The 18322-nt window shown below is 40.5% G+C and overlaps 1 protein-coding gene across 16 annotated transcripts in view; it reads right to left on the bottom strand.

The window, feature by feature from the left end:
* MAP4 (microtubule associated protein 4) overlaps positions 1 to 18322 on the bottom strand; it is a 456329-nt gene that overhangs the window by 6245 nt on the left and 431762 nt on the right. For all 16 annotated transcript variants that reach the window (XM_029588164.1, XM_029588168.1, XM_029588169.1 and 13 more), the window contains 2 exons: positions 3045 to 3126; positions 730 to 842 (listed from right to left, as the gene is read on the bottom strand). In XM_029588164.1, the coding sequence (XP_029444024.1) occupies positions 730 to 842; positions 3045 to 3126 (195 nt within the window). The remainder of the gene's footprint in view (positions 1 to 729; positions 843 to 3044; positions 3127 to 18322) is intronic.

The raw sequence follows: 18322 nt of genomic DNA, 5'->3' as shown, positions 1-18322 counted from the left end.
ATTTTGGCAGACAGAAGACTGGGTGGTGTGGATGGGGCAAACCAGTCAGGCCTTATGGTAGTCTCCTCTGCTGTCGTGTTTCTCTGACATTTTGGGAGGAAGTCCTTGCATAGACGGATTCTAAAGTTTCAGAGGAGTGAATTCCAGAACAGAGAGATGGGATCCCAAGCTTTCGGAGGTGAGAGACTGACCACAATGAAGATCCACCACAGAAGATAAAAACAAAACAGACCTTTCCCGTAGCTTTAATTTGTTTCATTCCTCATCCTTTTACAGTGGTGGCAGAAACAAAGCCTGGAAAGAGGACACACAAACCCTACCATAAGGCATTGCCAGAAAGGCTTTTGAGATTGATGGTCCTGACCGAAGAAAGGTTTCTGAAGAGAATTAGTTATTCCTGAAGTAGAAGAAGCATTTTTCTTACTCTTTAGAGAACAGACGGGACCACAGGGACTATTGCTTAGCAAAAAAACAAAAAAACCCAAAAGAAAACACATACTTCTTAGCTTTTTGAGTATGACCAAGTGATAATTGTGATGCAGGGTGCAAGTTAATGGTTTGTGGACAGATTGAGGCGTAGCAGCCAAACACACAACACACATAAATGGGAAAACTACTTACCCTGCCTTAATTAAAAGACTAAAATCCTCCTGTGCAAAAGTGATATTTCCCATCCCAAACCTTCCCTGTGTACCCTGAAAAAAAACAGAGATGAGGGAAGCCCCCTACCTTCACACCGCCTCCGGCTGGAACATGGCCCACATTGTCCAGAGATCCCACCTTTGATTGCACCTTACCCTTCACATTGACTTTATGACTCTCGATCTTGACATCTCCTCCACCTAAGGAAAGAAGGGAATTTAACTCCTAAATGATGCCTGAGGTAGCAGTGAAAGTGTGAGCAGCATGCAAGAGCTCCGCCCCACTCCCAGTAATCCATACCGCAATTAATCTGACAAGTGATTAAAGGGAAGGTCCTCCCTTGCTTTGTCAATGCCCTATGTAATGTAGGCTTCAAATCCATCCTGAAAGACTCATCTTTCCAAGCTTGTCTGCATCAAGCTGGACAGTTTCCTTCCCACCAAAGTAGGACACCGGTGTTACCTAGACTGGCCCAGATGGTGGTAATCAAGTAGTGCCACTGGTATGCACATACCATATAATGGGCATCGCTTATAAGGCTACCCCCTCTCTTCCTCTGCTCAATCTCAAAGTTCCTGAGGAATTAGTAGAGTTAGCAGATCAGGTTAGTGGATTCTCCCCGACTCTGCCCCCTCAACATGTTTGCATTTCTGCAATTTTTAGCAGTGAAGATAAGGAGGAAAAAAAACCTATGCTATGGGGACATAATTGCCAGCTTATTCCCCCCATGCATAAACTGCATGCTGCTGCCAGCTTCTAGCCTTGGACATATCCTCGCATTTGGCCAAGCAGAATTCTGGTTTTGATCTATATATATATTTTTTTTTTAATTCAAGCACTGGATGAAAGACATAATGTGCAAGCTGGTAATGGTATAGCTTTCAGAGGACAGGGGATGTCACATTTGTGGCATGCTTTCATAACTGAAGAGCTTCTCACACACGGACCGATACAGTAAAGTGTGCTCAGGCCGATCGCACTGTTAGCCCCCGTTTGGACAGGCGTTTGAGGCGATATTTTTACCCCTTAATAGCGCGTGGAAAATGCGCAGCCAACACCCCCGAAACTATTAGTGCCCGCAACATACAAATGCATGTTGATGGGCCTATTAATTATTTCCGCGCGATACAGAAAGTAAAATGTGCAGCCAAGCCGCACATTTTACTCAGAAATTAACTCCTGCCAAAGGAGGAGTTAATTTCAGCCGGCACCGGGAGAGAGTGTACAGAAAAGCAGAAAAAACTGCTTTTCTGTACACCCTCCGACTTAATATCGTAGCAATATTAAGTCGGAGGCCCCCCCAAAAAACAATTCTGCCTGCTGCCCACGGGTTGGAAAACGGACGCTCAATATTGCCGTGTCCGTTTTCCAAAGCCATGGCTGTCAGCAGGTTTGACAACCAACGCTGGAAAAAAATTAAGCGTTGGCTGTCAAACCTGCTGACAGCTGCCGCTTCTGTCAAAAAGGAGGCGCTAGGGACGCGCTAGTTTACTGTATTGGCCCGACAGTGAGCTCCACTGTCCTTGGCACGTGAAGCACCTCCAGGTCAAAAAGACTGAAAGCGCTGGGCTCTGCGACCACTTGTAAAATACAAATTTCCTTTGTACGTGCCCTTTTAACTGATATTTTAGCTAACACCTAGGTCTCGCATTGGCAGTTTACGTTTGGTGGAAGTCATACAGCAGAGCCTCTCCAGGAGAAGCTGTCACTCATGCCGTTACAGGTCACACAGCGCCAGCGGCCTGCAAACTTGCTTAGCCTAATAAGTGCCTGGCTGAAGCAAGGGCTTCCACAAATTGGGTCCTACAGGAAAAGGTTGGCGAGAAAAAAAAAACTCCACCCCACCAAATCGGTTATGCTTTTAAAGGAAGACTATAGGCTAGACAGGCAGGTTTCTTGGGAATGAGACTTGATAATTGAACCCGATCGGGAACTAATAAAACCAATCATTCCCATGTTGTGTCAGCCAAGAAACTCCCCCCCCCCCCAAACTCAATTTTCAGGGATGAGTATTTCCCCATTATTGATTGAGCCAAGGTTGCCAGGAATGTAAACAAATATATATTCTGTATTTTTTTTTTTTTTTTAATGTTCTCATTCAAGTTACACAACTCTCCATGAATTGGTCAATGTGTTCTGTCAGAATTAAACGCTCTTATTTTTCAGCTGTTTCATATTAGGCAAGACCTCTTTCCTCTTACGCTGAAGGCTGAGATAGAGAAAGGCAGACCAGGCTGGCTTCTCTTGCAACGCGCACTCAGATACAGGATTTCAGATCCTTCACCCACCCCCCCCCTTTGTTCTGGAAAATCAGGACTGGCTGCTGCCTACACCCTCCCCCCCCCACTCCCTGAACGTGCATCAAGAGAAACGTAATTTCTAACGAAGAGATGAGATTGTACCTGGCTTGTGTTTGATGTTGGTTTTAGAGCCGCACTTGGATACCACTTTGGACATATCCACTTTCTTGTTCTGAATAAGCACCTGGAGGAAGAGAGACAAAAATAACGGCCTTTATTAAATAAGATGTTGACAATTACGTGCGTTTCAAACAGAAGACAGAGCATGGTACAACAATTCGGGAATAAAGGCTTACATTTAGAGAAGGCCTTTAAAAAAATCATTTCAGACTATCATCGTTATGGTGAAGCTTTAAGTTAGAACTCGGGATTTTTTTTTTTTGCCAGACATTGGAACTGCTATCAAACTGCAGGATGCTCTCTCTTCTAACATAATGCAAACCCCCCCCCCTCCTCAAGTCTAATTTTAATCATCCTACAAGCAGCACTATAGGTTACTTACACTCACCAAGAGGGGTAAATGAGCAGAAGAATCCACAGTGGGTACTATTACAGGGCCCACACCGTTTACCATGAGCGCCAGGAATACAGTCAGTCCTGACGAACCTGCGGGCCCTCAATTTCAACTGCCTAGCAGAACGAGCCAACAGATTTCGCCGAAGGGACCTCCCCCATCCTGTCAGCCGGAGAACGAGACAGCTACACGAGGTTCCAAAATCCAAACTAATTCCAGTTTTTAAATTCCAATGATATCTACTCTGACATCTTGCAACACTGAGTTAATATTTCGGTTTTTTTTTTTTGTGAAAGGGCCACTGCCTTATCTTGTTTCAATAAATTCCCATAATCACAGAAGGCGGTCCCTAAGAAACGTGTGAGCTTTTAAAAAGACATTTTTGTGTTTTGGAGCTAACACGCTAAAACACGGTGCATGAAAGCATGGGGTTTTCCAGCGCCAACATAGCCCCAAGTGTGCAACAGGGATTTTTTTTTTTTGCGCTGAAAAAGCATGTGGTAAAAGGGGAGAAAAACTACAGCAGGACTAGCACATCTCCATGAAAACTGCAGGGCACTGAGCTAATTAGCCTGCAATGCAAGGTGGTGTGCTAGAAAAGGACAGACACAAGAGTGGAGATGGTTTTTACTGTGGGAAATGTAACTCTTGCGGTAGAGCCAGATGAGCAGAACCGCCTCATGAGAAACTGTGGCCAGAGAGGTGCCAAGCCTGAAACCACCCCCCCCCCTCCCATCAGCTACTGAATCATTTTGGGCCACTGAAGGGGCCGAGTGCAAATCCCCTCCTACCCATCCACCCAACAGTAGTGGGCCAGGACATCCAAGTTCCCTCCCGATACCCAAAATCTAAGCCTGAGGAGAAGAGCAGCTCTCCAGTGTACCAGGACAATATTACATTTTATTCACTTCACTTCTGGCCAGGATCAATTGGTCCTGGCCAGAAGTGAAGTGAATGAATATTAAATAGTCTGGTACAGCTGTGAGTTGCAGCAGGCTTCCTGGCAGGAGGTGGTAAGCTCTTCTCCTCGGGCTAGAGTTTGGGTATCAGGTGGGAACTTAGGTGCCCTGGCCCACCTCTGTTAACTCTGGTGGCTGAGTGCTCAGCTGGCACCCCACACTCTGTTTCAAGCTGACTGTGCTCTCATTCCAAACTCACAGATTTGCAATTCTATGGACACGTAAATAGCCGCCCGCTCCCCCACCAGAGTAATAAAAAAAAGTTTTACTTTTAGTGCGCTTACTCATGGAGCATTTGCACGCCATTAGCTTATTGGATCCAGCAGTATCCAGGTTTTTTAGTGCTCGCGCTAAGTAAACCAACGCTACCATATTTAACTCTAATTTTAGCACAGGTTTTATTACATCAGCCCCAGAACGTGTGTGGCCCAAGTATTAAAGGTAAAGTGCTGGATTTTATTAGATTCCCAAGGGCCTCTCCCAGCAGCTGATCTGATCTGCATGGAATGCTCTTCCACTGTTGATTAGGACAACGTCAGACACTCAGACATTCAAAAAGGATTCAAACACAGCTTTGTTGAGAAATGCATTTAATTTACTGGAGTACTGCTTGCTTGAAACCTTTTGGGCGAGATAGATCCATTGTTTGTTTTATATTTTTGTTTTTAATTTTATATTTATGTATTTATATATTTCCCTGCCCAAACCTTGGGAAGGGCACGGATAACCATTTTAAATAAACCAAAGAGTCATGGTCAGACAGGCTAGGGCTTGTTAATATACTTCCCCCCCCCCCCCTCCCAATTTGAGCTGCTTTACTGTTGTAAGCAGGCACTCTTAATGGAAAGGGCTCCCTGACCATGGAGATTTCATTCTGTGTTAGGGGGATGCCATGCCACGGTGAATAAATCCATTTATCCTTATCACTCGATAGCTGACAAGTACAGAGGATGACCTGCTTACAGTGACTAAGGCTTTCATTTTCCCCCCAGGAATTTTACTGTTAACTTACAACAAAAGATGGGAGAAAATCAATGCTAAAAAGCAAAGCAAACTTGGGTAAATATAACTGCTTTTTGTTTGGTGGAAGAAGTCTGAAGCGCCCCTCAGTCTCTCCCTTCCTCTTGCTAGTAGTTAGAAAATATTGGTCTGAATTGCCCCTACAGTAGTCCAAGGAGCTTATTCTCTCCGAAACAAAGAAAATGGAAGGACAGCAAAGCATTATGAGCATTCTATGTGTGCTGGGATTGGGAAACACAGGCAGGAAAAGACTGCCTAGGTTGCAAAGCATATCCTTGGCACTGCTGCTAATTCTTTCTACTTTGGCTCTGCTTGGAAAAGAAAAGCTTCAATGCCGATTGGAGGACTTCTTAATGTTATTTTGGGATTACGCAGTTCTTCTCTATGCTAAAATGAACTCTTCACTTATTTAAAAAGCAAAAAAAAAAGTGAAACTCTCAATCGGAACAGTGCTTGACCTTCATCCATATGCATAGACTGTGCATGCAGAATATAGACGCAGATGTCTTCACAGAGAAAGAAACTAATCTCCTTCATTTGCTGTTTGCCAGCATAGCAAGAACACATGTAAGAGTTCTGAAGATACCTTTAATTTGGGGTAGAGAGCTATGATTGCTCTGAATTAAATCTGGGCAAACTTGCCATCAATCTGTTGTGCTACTTTAGAAACTGTGAAAGTGCATCCAACTTTCTAAATCACTTAAATTGTTACATCAATTATATTTTAATTGATAACACTCTCTATATAACCTCTAACAGACAACTTGGATGAGTCCTTGTTCTGATTAAAGTGAACTCTGACCGACCACAGTTTGAGTAATAAATTCATAAATATTGTGGTTTATTAGTTGGAACTTCAAACTGTACAATTGCTCTAATTGGTAGTGCTCCATTTCCTATATTACTTCACCCTGGCAATGGGGGAGCCTGGGCTAGTCGGATTCTGTAGGACCAAAACAAAGCTCTGCATACATACTGAATTACTAAAAATAAGGTGGGAGGAAAAAAAAAAGCCAAGGTTTCACATGTTTTAAAAAACGTGTTTAGAAGCGGTAGGAAAAGCAGGTAAGAAACCGGTCTTGGTGGATAGTTTGGACGTATCTGAACTGTTAGACTTGTCCCAGGAAGTCATTGGAAAAGAAACATTGTGGTATTTTCCCTAGAAATGGACAGGGACTTAAGTTATATTTTCAAAATAGATCTTTTCTATTTCTAGGGCGGAGCGTTTCCTAATCTTTCACATGGGACTCAGGAAACAAGGAAGAAGTTGCTACAACTTAAGAGGCAGATTTTAGAGCTCAGCACCAACTGTTTTTGAAAGTCCTCTGTAAATGCCTAATTGACTTTCAAGGAAGTAAAGAATTTTCTATGATAGGGTACATTTGGAGAAATTTCTGATAGGTGCCAAAGTGATGTCATTTGATGCATCTAATTTTGCTACATAATGGATTATTTGGAATTTTGCTTAGGTTTGTCCTTTAAACTGTTATGAAACTGCTTTGTGTTTTTTTGTAATGTGCAAATGGATCCTCTCTTAGGTGACTGGTATCAAATGGTGTTTTTTTTTTATTTTTTGACTTTTCTTTCAATTGCTTGATTGGGCTATTGTTAAAAATTCTTATATATAAAAAAAAATCTGTTTAAACTAAAAATGAATGGAGTTAACATTGCCTTATGGCTAATAGACTGTTCCTCTTCTCAGCTGTCAACTACACATTCGTTCCTAAGACTTCAAACTTCTCTAGCTCTGTGGCAGCAGAGCAGCTGGTGTGGGTAGTGTTCTGTCAGGCACCTGGAACTGCCTCCCCTCCATCTCTGTGCTGGCTGCAAGCCATCACCTCCAGTGCATCATGGGAGTTTAAGGTTCTTATTAAAAAACAAACAATGAATTGGTGAAAGTTGGGCTCTCTTTTTGGAGATAAAATGTAATATCCCCTTTTAGGTGTGTGTGTATGGGGGGGGGGGGGGAACTCGTCACTTCACATCAGCAACACATAGTTGGGATTTGGGATTCTGAAGGCAGAAGTAGTCTCTGGTCTCCTCGAAGAACTTGCTGTATGTAAGAAACCTGTCCTGGAGAGATGCGAGCCATCCTTTCTTCAGTGTCTTAGCACACCACACTAAAGTAATGAAGTGGCAAAATACTGTGGGTGTTACAGCATGTCTCATCGCAAAAAATGGAACATTAGAGACCCACAGAACAAAGCCCCACTCCATAGAAAGTTGCTAAACTGGGGATCAATGGATTCTACCCTGAGGAGGTGGAGTGAATGAGGGGGGAAAAATATATGTGTATCTGCAGATAAAAGCTTGTAAAAGTTTTCCATGCTTTCCTGGGGTGTATACTGTGAAAGGTGACTTGAAAGAGCTGAGGAACAGAATAGATTATTTCAATGCTATAAAGTACTGAATCATGCATTTAGGCAACAAAACAGATCAGCCACTTTATTAGGACAAGAAATAGACTCAGTCTGAAAAAGCAGCAGCGTGGGAAGCATCTTCAAAGTACATTAAGTAGTTATCAACACTATGAAGAGAGATGCAATATTGCCAGGGCTGAAACTTTCAGAAAGCTTGGGTGCCAACCAGAATTTCAAGCAGCCAAGGGGGAAGGGAGGGGCAATCAGTTTTCCCCATTAAATTTAGTTTGAAATTTGTTCTCCCTTTCTCCTTTGTACTCTGACCAAAGTGGCACCACACACTACACCCGGCCTGGGGCCTAACTGCAGCAATATGCAGATGCTGAATTTTAGACACCCGGGGCCCAATATTCAAAAATAGAACATTTAAATTAACTGGATAAGCATTATCTGGTTAACTTAAATGGGATATTCAGCAGCATAGCTATGCCACTGAATATCCATGTGTAAGTCTCTACTTAACTGGCTAAGTTAATCAGACAAGTTAGACCTGCCACAGCTTATTGCAACAAAAAAGGAAGAAAAATCAATGAGAAATTATTTTTCCCCAGTTTTCTCCCAGTTTTGTTATAAGATAGTCTCAGAAAAAAATAAACTGAAAGTCAAGGTCCCTATTTATGCACCTACAACAGATTTGGCAACAGCACAACTAGTTTAATAAACACAATCTTGCTCCCATGATGCATACATTAATCACCAGCAGCACTGGTTACTGTATTACTCGACTCACAATAGAAGCTCAAATGCCTTCAACTCATAGGTATGGCTACCAGAATTCTGGTAGGGGCCAAAGCAAAGGACCAAATAAAAGCAATCCTATGTGAACTAGACCTTGCCCTGGTCAAAAATAGGATACAGTTCAAAACCTTTTGCTTTGTCTTCAAAACTAGAGAACTTTGATCATCCCAAATGGTCCCATCTCCTCTGGCTTCTGCAGGCTTAAACTGTGCGAGATTCCATGAAGTCAGATGTTATGCCTTAAAATTATGGAAGCATATAACACTACCCCTATACCTTGAGATAAGTTTCATTGTCTTCAGGAAGAAAGTCAAATTTGATTATTTAGCCAAGCCTTTTCCTAGATTCCATAATCAAAGATTCTGACAGACTGCAACAAACTTCTAATCACTGAAAACCTAAGCCTGATCACTTCTCTGCACTTGGTCCTCTTATTACAATGCACCTGTATATTCATTATTTTCTTTTGGCTTCTCTATTCATATTTATTCCATATGTGGTTTGTAAATTGATACCATTGTAACTGGAATTTAATGTTAATCTGATAGTAATCCACCTTGAGACTGACTTGGAAAAGGCAGAATATAAAGTGTTTATAAATAAATTGTGTTTTCTTAATGCTGGAAATTTAACTCCTGCTCAGAGCTGGAGTGAAATTACTTGGTCTGTTAATCTATGGGGCTGAACCAAAAGTTTGGGACTGTGAGAAGAATTTTAGGCAACTTAGCTAGATCCCCGGAAGACTGACGCGAAGAGCTATGGATCAGAACAGGCCCTAGTGACTAATTGTGGATCTATGATACCATCAGTGTTTCTCCTTCATTCCTGAGATTCCCTAAGAGAGGCAGATGTCTTTTGAGGTTAAAGACTAGTACGAAATGTCTTCCTAACAAGCTGGTTGTAAATCTTTTGCTAAAGTGCAAACATCTAACTTGCACAGTGGACTAAAATCAGAGAGAATAAGATATATAAAGCTGTGGGCAACAGTGAGCTGTTGAATGAGCCAAACAAGAGAGCAAATAGCTTCTATATGTGGAGCTCCTGGCATCATACAGGCCTTTGTTTTCAAGAATACACAATTCCATAGCAGGGAGGACCTATGAGGAGAGTATTTTGTATAATACCTTTTCTTTGTTCTTGATTGCAATCTTAGTTACTTAAGAACATAAGAAATTGCCATGCTGGGTCAGACCAAGGGTCCATCAAGCCCAGCATCCTGTTTCCAACAGAGGCCAAACCAGGCCACAAGAACCTGGCAATTACCCAAATACTAAGAAGATCCTATGCTACTGATGCAATTAATAGCAGTTGCTATTCCCTAAGAAAACTTTATTAATAGCCGTTAATGGACTTCTCCTCCAAGAACTTATCCAAACTTTTTTTAACCCAGCTACACTAACTGCACTAACCACATCCTCTGGCAACAAATTCCAGAGCTTTATTGTGCGTTGAGTGAAAAATAATTTTCTCTGATTAGTCTTAAATGTGCTACTTGCTAACTTCATGGAATGCCCCTAGTCCTATTATTCAAAAGTGTAAATAATAGAGTCACATCTACTCGTTCAAGACCTCTCATGATCTTAAAGACCTCTATCATATCCCCCCTCAGTCGCTTCTTCTCCAAGCTGAACAGCCCTAACCTCTTCAGCCTTTCCTCATAGGGAAGCTGTTCCATCCCCTTTATCATTTTGGTTGCCCTTCTCTGTACCTTCTCCATCGCAACTATATCTTTTTTGAGATGCGGCGACCAGAATTGTACACAGTATTCAAAATGCGGTCTCATCATGGAGCAATATAGAGGCATTATGACATCCTCCATTTTATTTTCCATTCCCTTCCTAATAAATCCTAACATGGTTTGCTTTTTTGACTGCTGCAGCACACTGAGCCGACGATTTTAAAGTATTATCCACTATGATGCCTAGATCTTTTTCCTGGATGGTAGTTCCTAATATGGAACCTAACCGTGTAACTACAGCAAGGGCTATTTTTCCCTATATGCAACACCTTGCACTTGTCCACATTAAATTTCATCTGCCATTTGGATGCCCAATCTTCCAGTCCTGCAAGGCCCTCCTGTAATGTATCACAATCCGCTTGCGATTTAACTACTCTGAATAATTTTGTATCATCCACAAATTTGATAACCTCACTCATATTCCTTTCCAGATCTTTTATTTATATATATATATATATATATATATAAATAAAAGCACCGTCCAAGTACAGATCCCTGAGGCACTCCACTGTTTACCCTTTTCCACTGAGAAAATTGACCATTTAATCCTACTCTGTTTCCTGTCTTTTAACCAGTTTGTAATCCACGAAAGGACATCGCCTCCTATCCCATGACTTTTTAGTTTTCGTAGAAGCCTCTCATGAGGGACTTTGTCAAACGCCTTCTGAAAATCCAAATACACTACATCTACTGGTTCACCTTTATCCACATGTTTAACTCCTTCAAAAAAATGAAGCAGATTTGTTAGGCAAGACTTCCCTTGGGTAAATCCATGTTGACTGTTCCATTAAATCATCTCTTTCTATATGCTCTACGATTTTGATCTTGAGAATAGTTTCCACTATTTTTCCCGGCACTGAAGTCAGGCTCACTGGTCTATAGTTACCCGGATCGCCCCTGGAGCCTTTTTTAAATACTGGGGTTACACATTGGCCACCCTCCAGTCTTCAGGTACAATGGATGATTTTAATGATAGGTTACAAATTTTAACTACACCATCCTTCCTGCTTTTACTCACTGGGTCCCTTAGACCGTTCCGCATTCTCTCCCCATTCCTTATGACCCCCTGTTAATTGTAACTTTATCCTTCCTTTCTCACTACTAGTTTTTTGGTTCCCCAGTTGTATGTGAACCGATGTGATATCCATTTGAATGTCGGTATATAAAAGTTATAAATAAATAAATAAATAGATAATAGATCAGAAATTTCATTTTTTAGTTCCTTCAGTACCCTAGGATGCATACCATCCGGTCCAGGTGATTTGCTACTCTTTAGTTTGTCAATCTGGTCTACTATTAATCTATGTAGTGCCTGTTCATAAGTGTGTGTGTGTATGTGTGTGTGTGTGTGTGTGGGGTTATACCTATATGTATTTATTTAGTGAAAGAGCCTATATGACAGAATGAGTTGAAATATGCAGTTTGAGTGCCTTGATCTTTCAACAAAGCAGATGTTTGTAGCTATTTATACGGAGATCTAATATGAAATGAGATAAGCTTCCTTAACTTATTCCTTTTAGCTTCAGAAATAAAGATTTGTTCCTATCAGAGTTTACTTAAATTTTTATTTCATATCAGGTATTAATTCATACTCATACACCTGAGTTAATGATGGGAATGTAAAGATTTTGCTTTAATGACCAGCTTTGAGAATATTTAGAGATCTGTACATGTCATTTTTGTCAGTGATGCTGTTTGGGTGGAGGGGAAAAAAATCACATTCTTTGCAACAGAAAGACCCCTTCAACCTTTCATTTTATGGACTGAAGTGCTTAGAATTTATGAATGCATTAATGTTATTTATTTGTTTTATGAAGCAATGTATTTAAAATGTAATGACTATCATGATGAAATAATTTTATGATACTTAGTTACATACATACTTGAAGATGCCACTATTTTGTTCCTCACATATATGAGGAAGTCTGAATTGATGCAGTTTTATAAGCCCTTACTTGCTATTTTCTGTGTTCCTGGTATAAGCTGTCTGCATGTCCATTCAACATTCAGATAGTACTTTTTCTTTGTAAGAAAGGAGGATAAAATTTTGAAACACGGGTTTGTTTTTCACCTCTTGTACCACTGGTGGGTGGGGGAGTATATGCCACACCTGAGTTGAACTGCTCCAGATACCTAAAAATGAGCAGGCTGTACACTGCAAGTGGGAGATGCTGATGAGCAAGGACCGGGACCATACTTCATCGCAGGGTGGAGACACACCAAATAACTGCTCATGTGGAGCTTTTGTTACGCAGGCTACACTGAGGGCAGTAAGCCTGACATTGAAGACACAGAGAAAGATGGCCTATGTATTCTGACAGTGGGTGGCCCCCAAAAAATCAGAATAGGCTAACCATGTGTACAACTACCTGAATTGAGATTGCAATGGATGATAGATACAGAGACCAAGCCATGAATGCTCCTGGTAGATTAGAAGTATGCTTTGCAAAGGGTTGTTTTTTTTTTTTTTTTTTTAATTGGCTAGATTTCTGGGTCAAACTCTAGGTGTTCTTGAGCTTAGATGGCTTTAGGTAATAGAGGGTCATGTGACCAGTTACACAGAGGGTACTTCCCAGTTCTGTTAACCTGTTTTTTGTAACTGCTCTCTTCCTGCTTTGTTTTTACCCCTGTTACATGTAAACCGGCATATCTCTGATGATGGCCAGTCAAGAAAAAACACAAATACCATGTTAACAATAGCCTAGGACAAATCTCTGTTTATGTATCACTAATATATTGTTTTGTTGATTATATTTATCACTCTCCAATTGTTATAGTTTAAAATCTGTCCTGTCTTCCATCTCCCATGTTTTTTCGCTCCCTGTTTAATGTAACTTTACCTTCTACCTAGATGTTAAGTGGTTCCCCCCTGTTCCATTGCAAACCGGTACGATAAGACCTGGTCTTGAGTATCGGTATAGTAAAAAGTTAAATAGACTTTGCTTTTCCTCTTTAGCAAAGGTACTTAGACAAGCAGACTTAATGTCTGCAATTAGTTTGTAATCAGAATGAATTCACAAGCCCTGATGCAAGTAGAGATGCAAAAGACCATCTATGCTGCATATTCTTGTTTCATCTCTATTTCTTGGACTACCTTTATGAACATTCTATACAAGAGACTGTTGCTTCGATTGCTTTAAATTTTTTGATATTGCATTTTTTTATGCTTAGTATTAAAATTAATATATATGTGATGTGATATTTATCGCCACTATAAAGAGCGAAACTTCAAAGTCTACTGTAAAAACACTTTCCCAAAAAATATAATCTATTTATGCTATCATAATACACACTACCGGTACTTAGACTTTCATTGTCTTATGAATAATCATCTGGCATATGTAAAGTTTTTTGTGCATCTAAAATTATAGTGGTACAAAAAAAATCACATATGCCAGATGATTATTCATAAGACAATGAAGGTCTAAGTACCGGTAGTGTGTATTATGATGGCATAAATAGATTAATATAATTTGTGGGAAAGTGTGTTCTTACAGTATAATTATGGTAACATGCATACATGAAGAGTGAAATAGTAATTCCTCAGAATTTAACCTTTAGGATATTATTGGCTTTTCTTAATATTTTTTTAATTATACCATCTCAAGTTTGAATATCATAGAATGTCCTATACCATTAGGCCTAAGCCTAATGGTTAATTGTACACAGTAATTTTTCTTGTCAAGGGGATATAAATTTAAGTTATTTTCCCTTTTGACTGAATTGAAAATGTATGCTTATCTGAACATTTCCTCTCTTGATGCTTATTTCTAGACTTTTGGTGGAAGAACAAAGAAATAATACTATGAGGCCTATCTATGATCCTGTAAAGTAGCTGTTAACAGCAAGGCCAGGGCCAATACTATACACTTGACCACTTATGGTTGTCAGTGTTATGGAGAAGTTACTGATTGTATCCCTACAATTCTTAATTTAACAAAGCATTTAGAACACAATTATAAACTGTTCCCTGATCAGTTAGTTAAATCATAGTGATGAAAATTATCATCTTTATGGGAACAAATTAAAGTATAAATTGAAACATCTAACTTGCAGACATTGGACTAAAGTCAGAAGAAAAAAGATATATAAAGCTATGTGCAACAGTGAGTTGCTGAATGAGCCACTAACAAGAGAACGAACAGCTTCTACATATGGAGTTCCCGGCATCGTACAGTGCATTTTCAAGAATACACAATTCCATAGCAGGGAGGACTTATGAGGCGTATTCTTTGTATAGTATCTTCTTTATTCTTAAGATTGCAATCTTATTTACTTGATTAATCTACGTAATGCCTGTTATGTGCTTGCACTGATATATTGTTTCGCTTTGCTGATTTCATACCAAATATTTACAGCATTTAGTAAACTAAGTTTTGCTTTACCAGACTCTGTGTAGTGTTAAAACATAAAATACCCCCACATATGACTTCAGATTACTGGGAGGGGGGGGGGCAGTACTCAATGTGTAAGTGCATAAAACGGTTTAATGACAAATCAAGTTTTCTGCACATAAACCATATTTTTACACAAAACAGAGAAATTTTACCTGTTGATTTATTTTCCTTGAATCCTGCTATATCAGTCCAGCCAAGTGGATTATTCCCCCCTGCCAGCAGATGGAGGCAGAGCACTCAGCTTTCTTTGCAATGTCAACACTACTACTTAGATGTGGTGCAGCTCAGAAAACCCAGTATTCCTATGACAAGGTACTAAACATTTATATTTAAAACTTTCAAAACTTGGAAGCCTACACATTCCAAGAGAGAATCTTCTCAGACTAACATTCCAGCCCCAACCCAATATACACCCTGGAAAACCAAAGCACACACAAAAGGGAAAATGACCATGAATGAATAACCTTTACATAAAGCAGGAAGGAAAATTACTGGAGGAAATCTTGCACAAAGCATGAAAGGAAACCCATCTTCACTCCTACAAAGGCCCAATTATCCAGGAGGGTTTTGCACTTGTGTACAGAATTCAAGGAAAAGAAAAAAAGTAAAATTTCTCCTTCCTCATCATCCCTGTTACACCAAAGACAAGTGGGAAGTACCAAAGCCCATCTAAACTGGAAGGTAGTAAGGACTGCTTTGACAACGCCAGCTCTGTAGGCTGTGTCCTTAGCCAAAACATCCAATCTGTAATGCTTAAAGAAAGACTGCAAAGACGACCAAGTGACTGCCTTACAAAATGTCTTCCAGGGCAACAGCCATCACCTCTGCCCCAGGTGAAGACAGTTCTAGTAGAACGAGTCGAAGAACCTCAGGAACTCTATTGTCCCTTGGACACATACGCTGAAGAAATGTTTGCTTAATCTACCTTGTCTTAGAGGCCACCTCATCCTTATGAAGATCTTTGTTGAAAATTATCAAGGGTTTGCTGATCCGTGGCAGAATTATACTTTTCTTCTACCAATATAACCATGCTATTGACTAAATAAAATGTGTTGGAAAATATTTTTAACTTGCTTAAGACACTGACATTTGTATCTTAGATGCTTTGAGCAGACAGGAAACTAGCTGACAAGAAATGGTGTAGGCAAATGGCGCTTCATTCTTCCAACATGTGTAGCAGGCAGAGGTGTGCAAAGTATCTTCTCTCAATCCCCATGAGAGTCTTTTCTCAGCAAGCAGAGCTAATACCCAGCCCTGTGGTTAAGTATCCTTTTCACACGCCATAGAAGATATAGATCTGACGGAGGCAAGATGGCGGCATAGACGCGGAGCTGAACGGCGGTGCTTGAGATTTTCGCTCGAAAATATTTTTCCTCTTTCTGATATGCCTTCGAAAAGAAAAGGGAAGGTAAAAATCTTTCCACCTGAGACCTTACCTTCCACCGGGCAACTTGACATCATCCGCTTTCTGAGCCAACTGGAACAAGAGCAGAGTGCCGGTGAACCTGATGTGAGTCCCCGCAGGGGAGAGCGGGGAACTCCTGCAGATGAGGCTTCTCTCAGCCCGGACATCAGACCACCCCCGGCACAGCGCGACCCCGACGGAGAGACTTCCTGGTTGCAGGTCGATGACGCGGCCAAAGCGACTGGGGAGGTGGAGGCCGATCCAGGAAGTGGGCTGACTGTGAAGAGAGTCTCCCGGTCAGAAACGGAGGCTTCTGCGGGAGCCTCGGGGGCCTCGAGCCAGGAGGCAAACCTCGTAGAAGATATCGAGGGAGCTTCGGTGGACCGAGGTCAGTATTCAACACCTACTGATATGGGAGACGTATCTCCACCACTTACATCTAAACCTGGGGTTGTGACACTGGAGTCACTCTGGGATCTGGTAGCTGGTCAAGGACAGGCTATGAAAAGGTTAGAGCAAAATGTGGACTCCCTGAATTATAATGTTCAACAGAAAATACTTGGAGTACAAGAACAGGCAACGGAGACATTAAATAAGATGGTAGAGACTGAAAATAAAATTCAGTCTCTGCAAGCTGTTAATGTAGCAGTAAATAAAGAACAAATGGCCTGCTCTAAACGTTTGGAAAGCTTGGAAAACAACATCAGACATTTAAATTTACGTATTATGAATTTTCCCAAAGTTGCTGGGGAAATTCCCTTTATTACCTTGAAGAGACTTTTTAGAGAAGGACTGGGATTTACAGAAGAAAATATGCCATCTATAAACTTTTGTAGATTTTTAAATACTAGTAATAGACCTTCTGGTGTAGGACCTCCGCCAATACCTGATATTCCCTTAAATCTAACCAGTTTTTTGGAAAATACTGATACAGATGTATTGGAAAGGAAAACATTGTTGGTAGCATTCATTTCTGTGTATGACCTTAATAATGTGATGCGCAATTTCTTTAGTAAATTTCCCTTGAATTTCTATGGTCAAACAGTAAGAATATACCCAGACCTTGCACCAATTACTCAAATGAGAAGTAGAGAATTTCTATCTTTGAGACAAGATGTTGTATCTCTTGGGTTTGCATTTACACTTCGATATCCACATAAATGTATAATTAAGAAAGGGGATGACTGCTTTATCTTTTTTCAATTAGAACAACTTCGCCAATTTATAGATGCCAGAAGACCAACCACCTCTTCCCCGGTCAATTAATTGAGGGTAAATAATATGATGTCCCAGTTTAGTCTATGTTAAATGCCACTTAAGATAAGGAATTTCTATAGAATCTCTCAGTTTGATTTCACTTGCCTCCTCTCTTTCTTTTTAATTTCAATGGGTTGGATATATATAATTGTACAAAGTAAAGTACTTTTGATTCTGTGTTTTTTTTTTGGGGAATTTCTAATTTTAGTGTTTATGAGGAAAGTATAAATTGGCAAATGATTGATATTATTTTAGGTAATTGTGAAATACTTTTTTTTTCAAGACTTTACTTAGATGTAATTGTTTTCTTTTCATATGTTTTTGAAAAGCATAAATAAAGAATTAAAAAAAAAAGTATCCTTTTCACATCTCTGACTCTCGCACAGAGTCAGAATGGTGAATGTGCTTGGCGGAGTGCCACTGGTGTTCAAGAACAGTATAACGTGTCTAGTACCTAATACCAGGGCCAGATAAGCTTTTGCTTTCTCCATGTATACAAGTACCTTCTCTGTCAGAAATAGAGAGTCTATCACTCCTCCTAGGTGTGTTCCTTGTCTCACATTTAGGCTGGGGAAACTGCTCAGGGACTCCATATCCCACACATGGAAACAAAATATCTCCAAGTATCTCAAAAGAACTGTCAGCCAGAAGTTTAAAGTCTATTACTGCCCTAACACTCTCCTCCTTGGAGAAGATCGGCAGAGAGATGGACTGATTCAGATGAGAGACATTACTTGGCAAAAAGAGGGACCTGTGCAAAAACCCCCAAATCTGCTGTAAAGATCAAAAAGGGTTACCTACAGGACAGGGCTTGAAGCTCTAAGATACACCCAGCAGAACAGACTGATAGGGAAAAAACCTTAAGAGCGATACTTGATTGAAGTTTGAAAGTAGGAGAGACTAGAACCCTCTGTGCCAAACTGAAGTGCCAC

This window comes from Rhinatrema bivittatum, chromosome 2, assembly GCF_901001135.1.
Source record: "Rhinatrema bivittatum chromosome 2, aRhiBiv1.1, whole genome shotgun sequence".
Taxonomy (NCBI): Eukaryota; Metazoa; Chordata; class Amphibia; order Gymnophiona; family Rhinatrematidae; genus Rhinatrema; species Rhinatrema bivittatum.
Note: the sequence above shows the minus strand (reverse complement) of the source record. Positions and strands in the feature narration are given on the sequence as shown.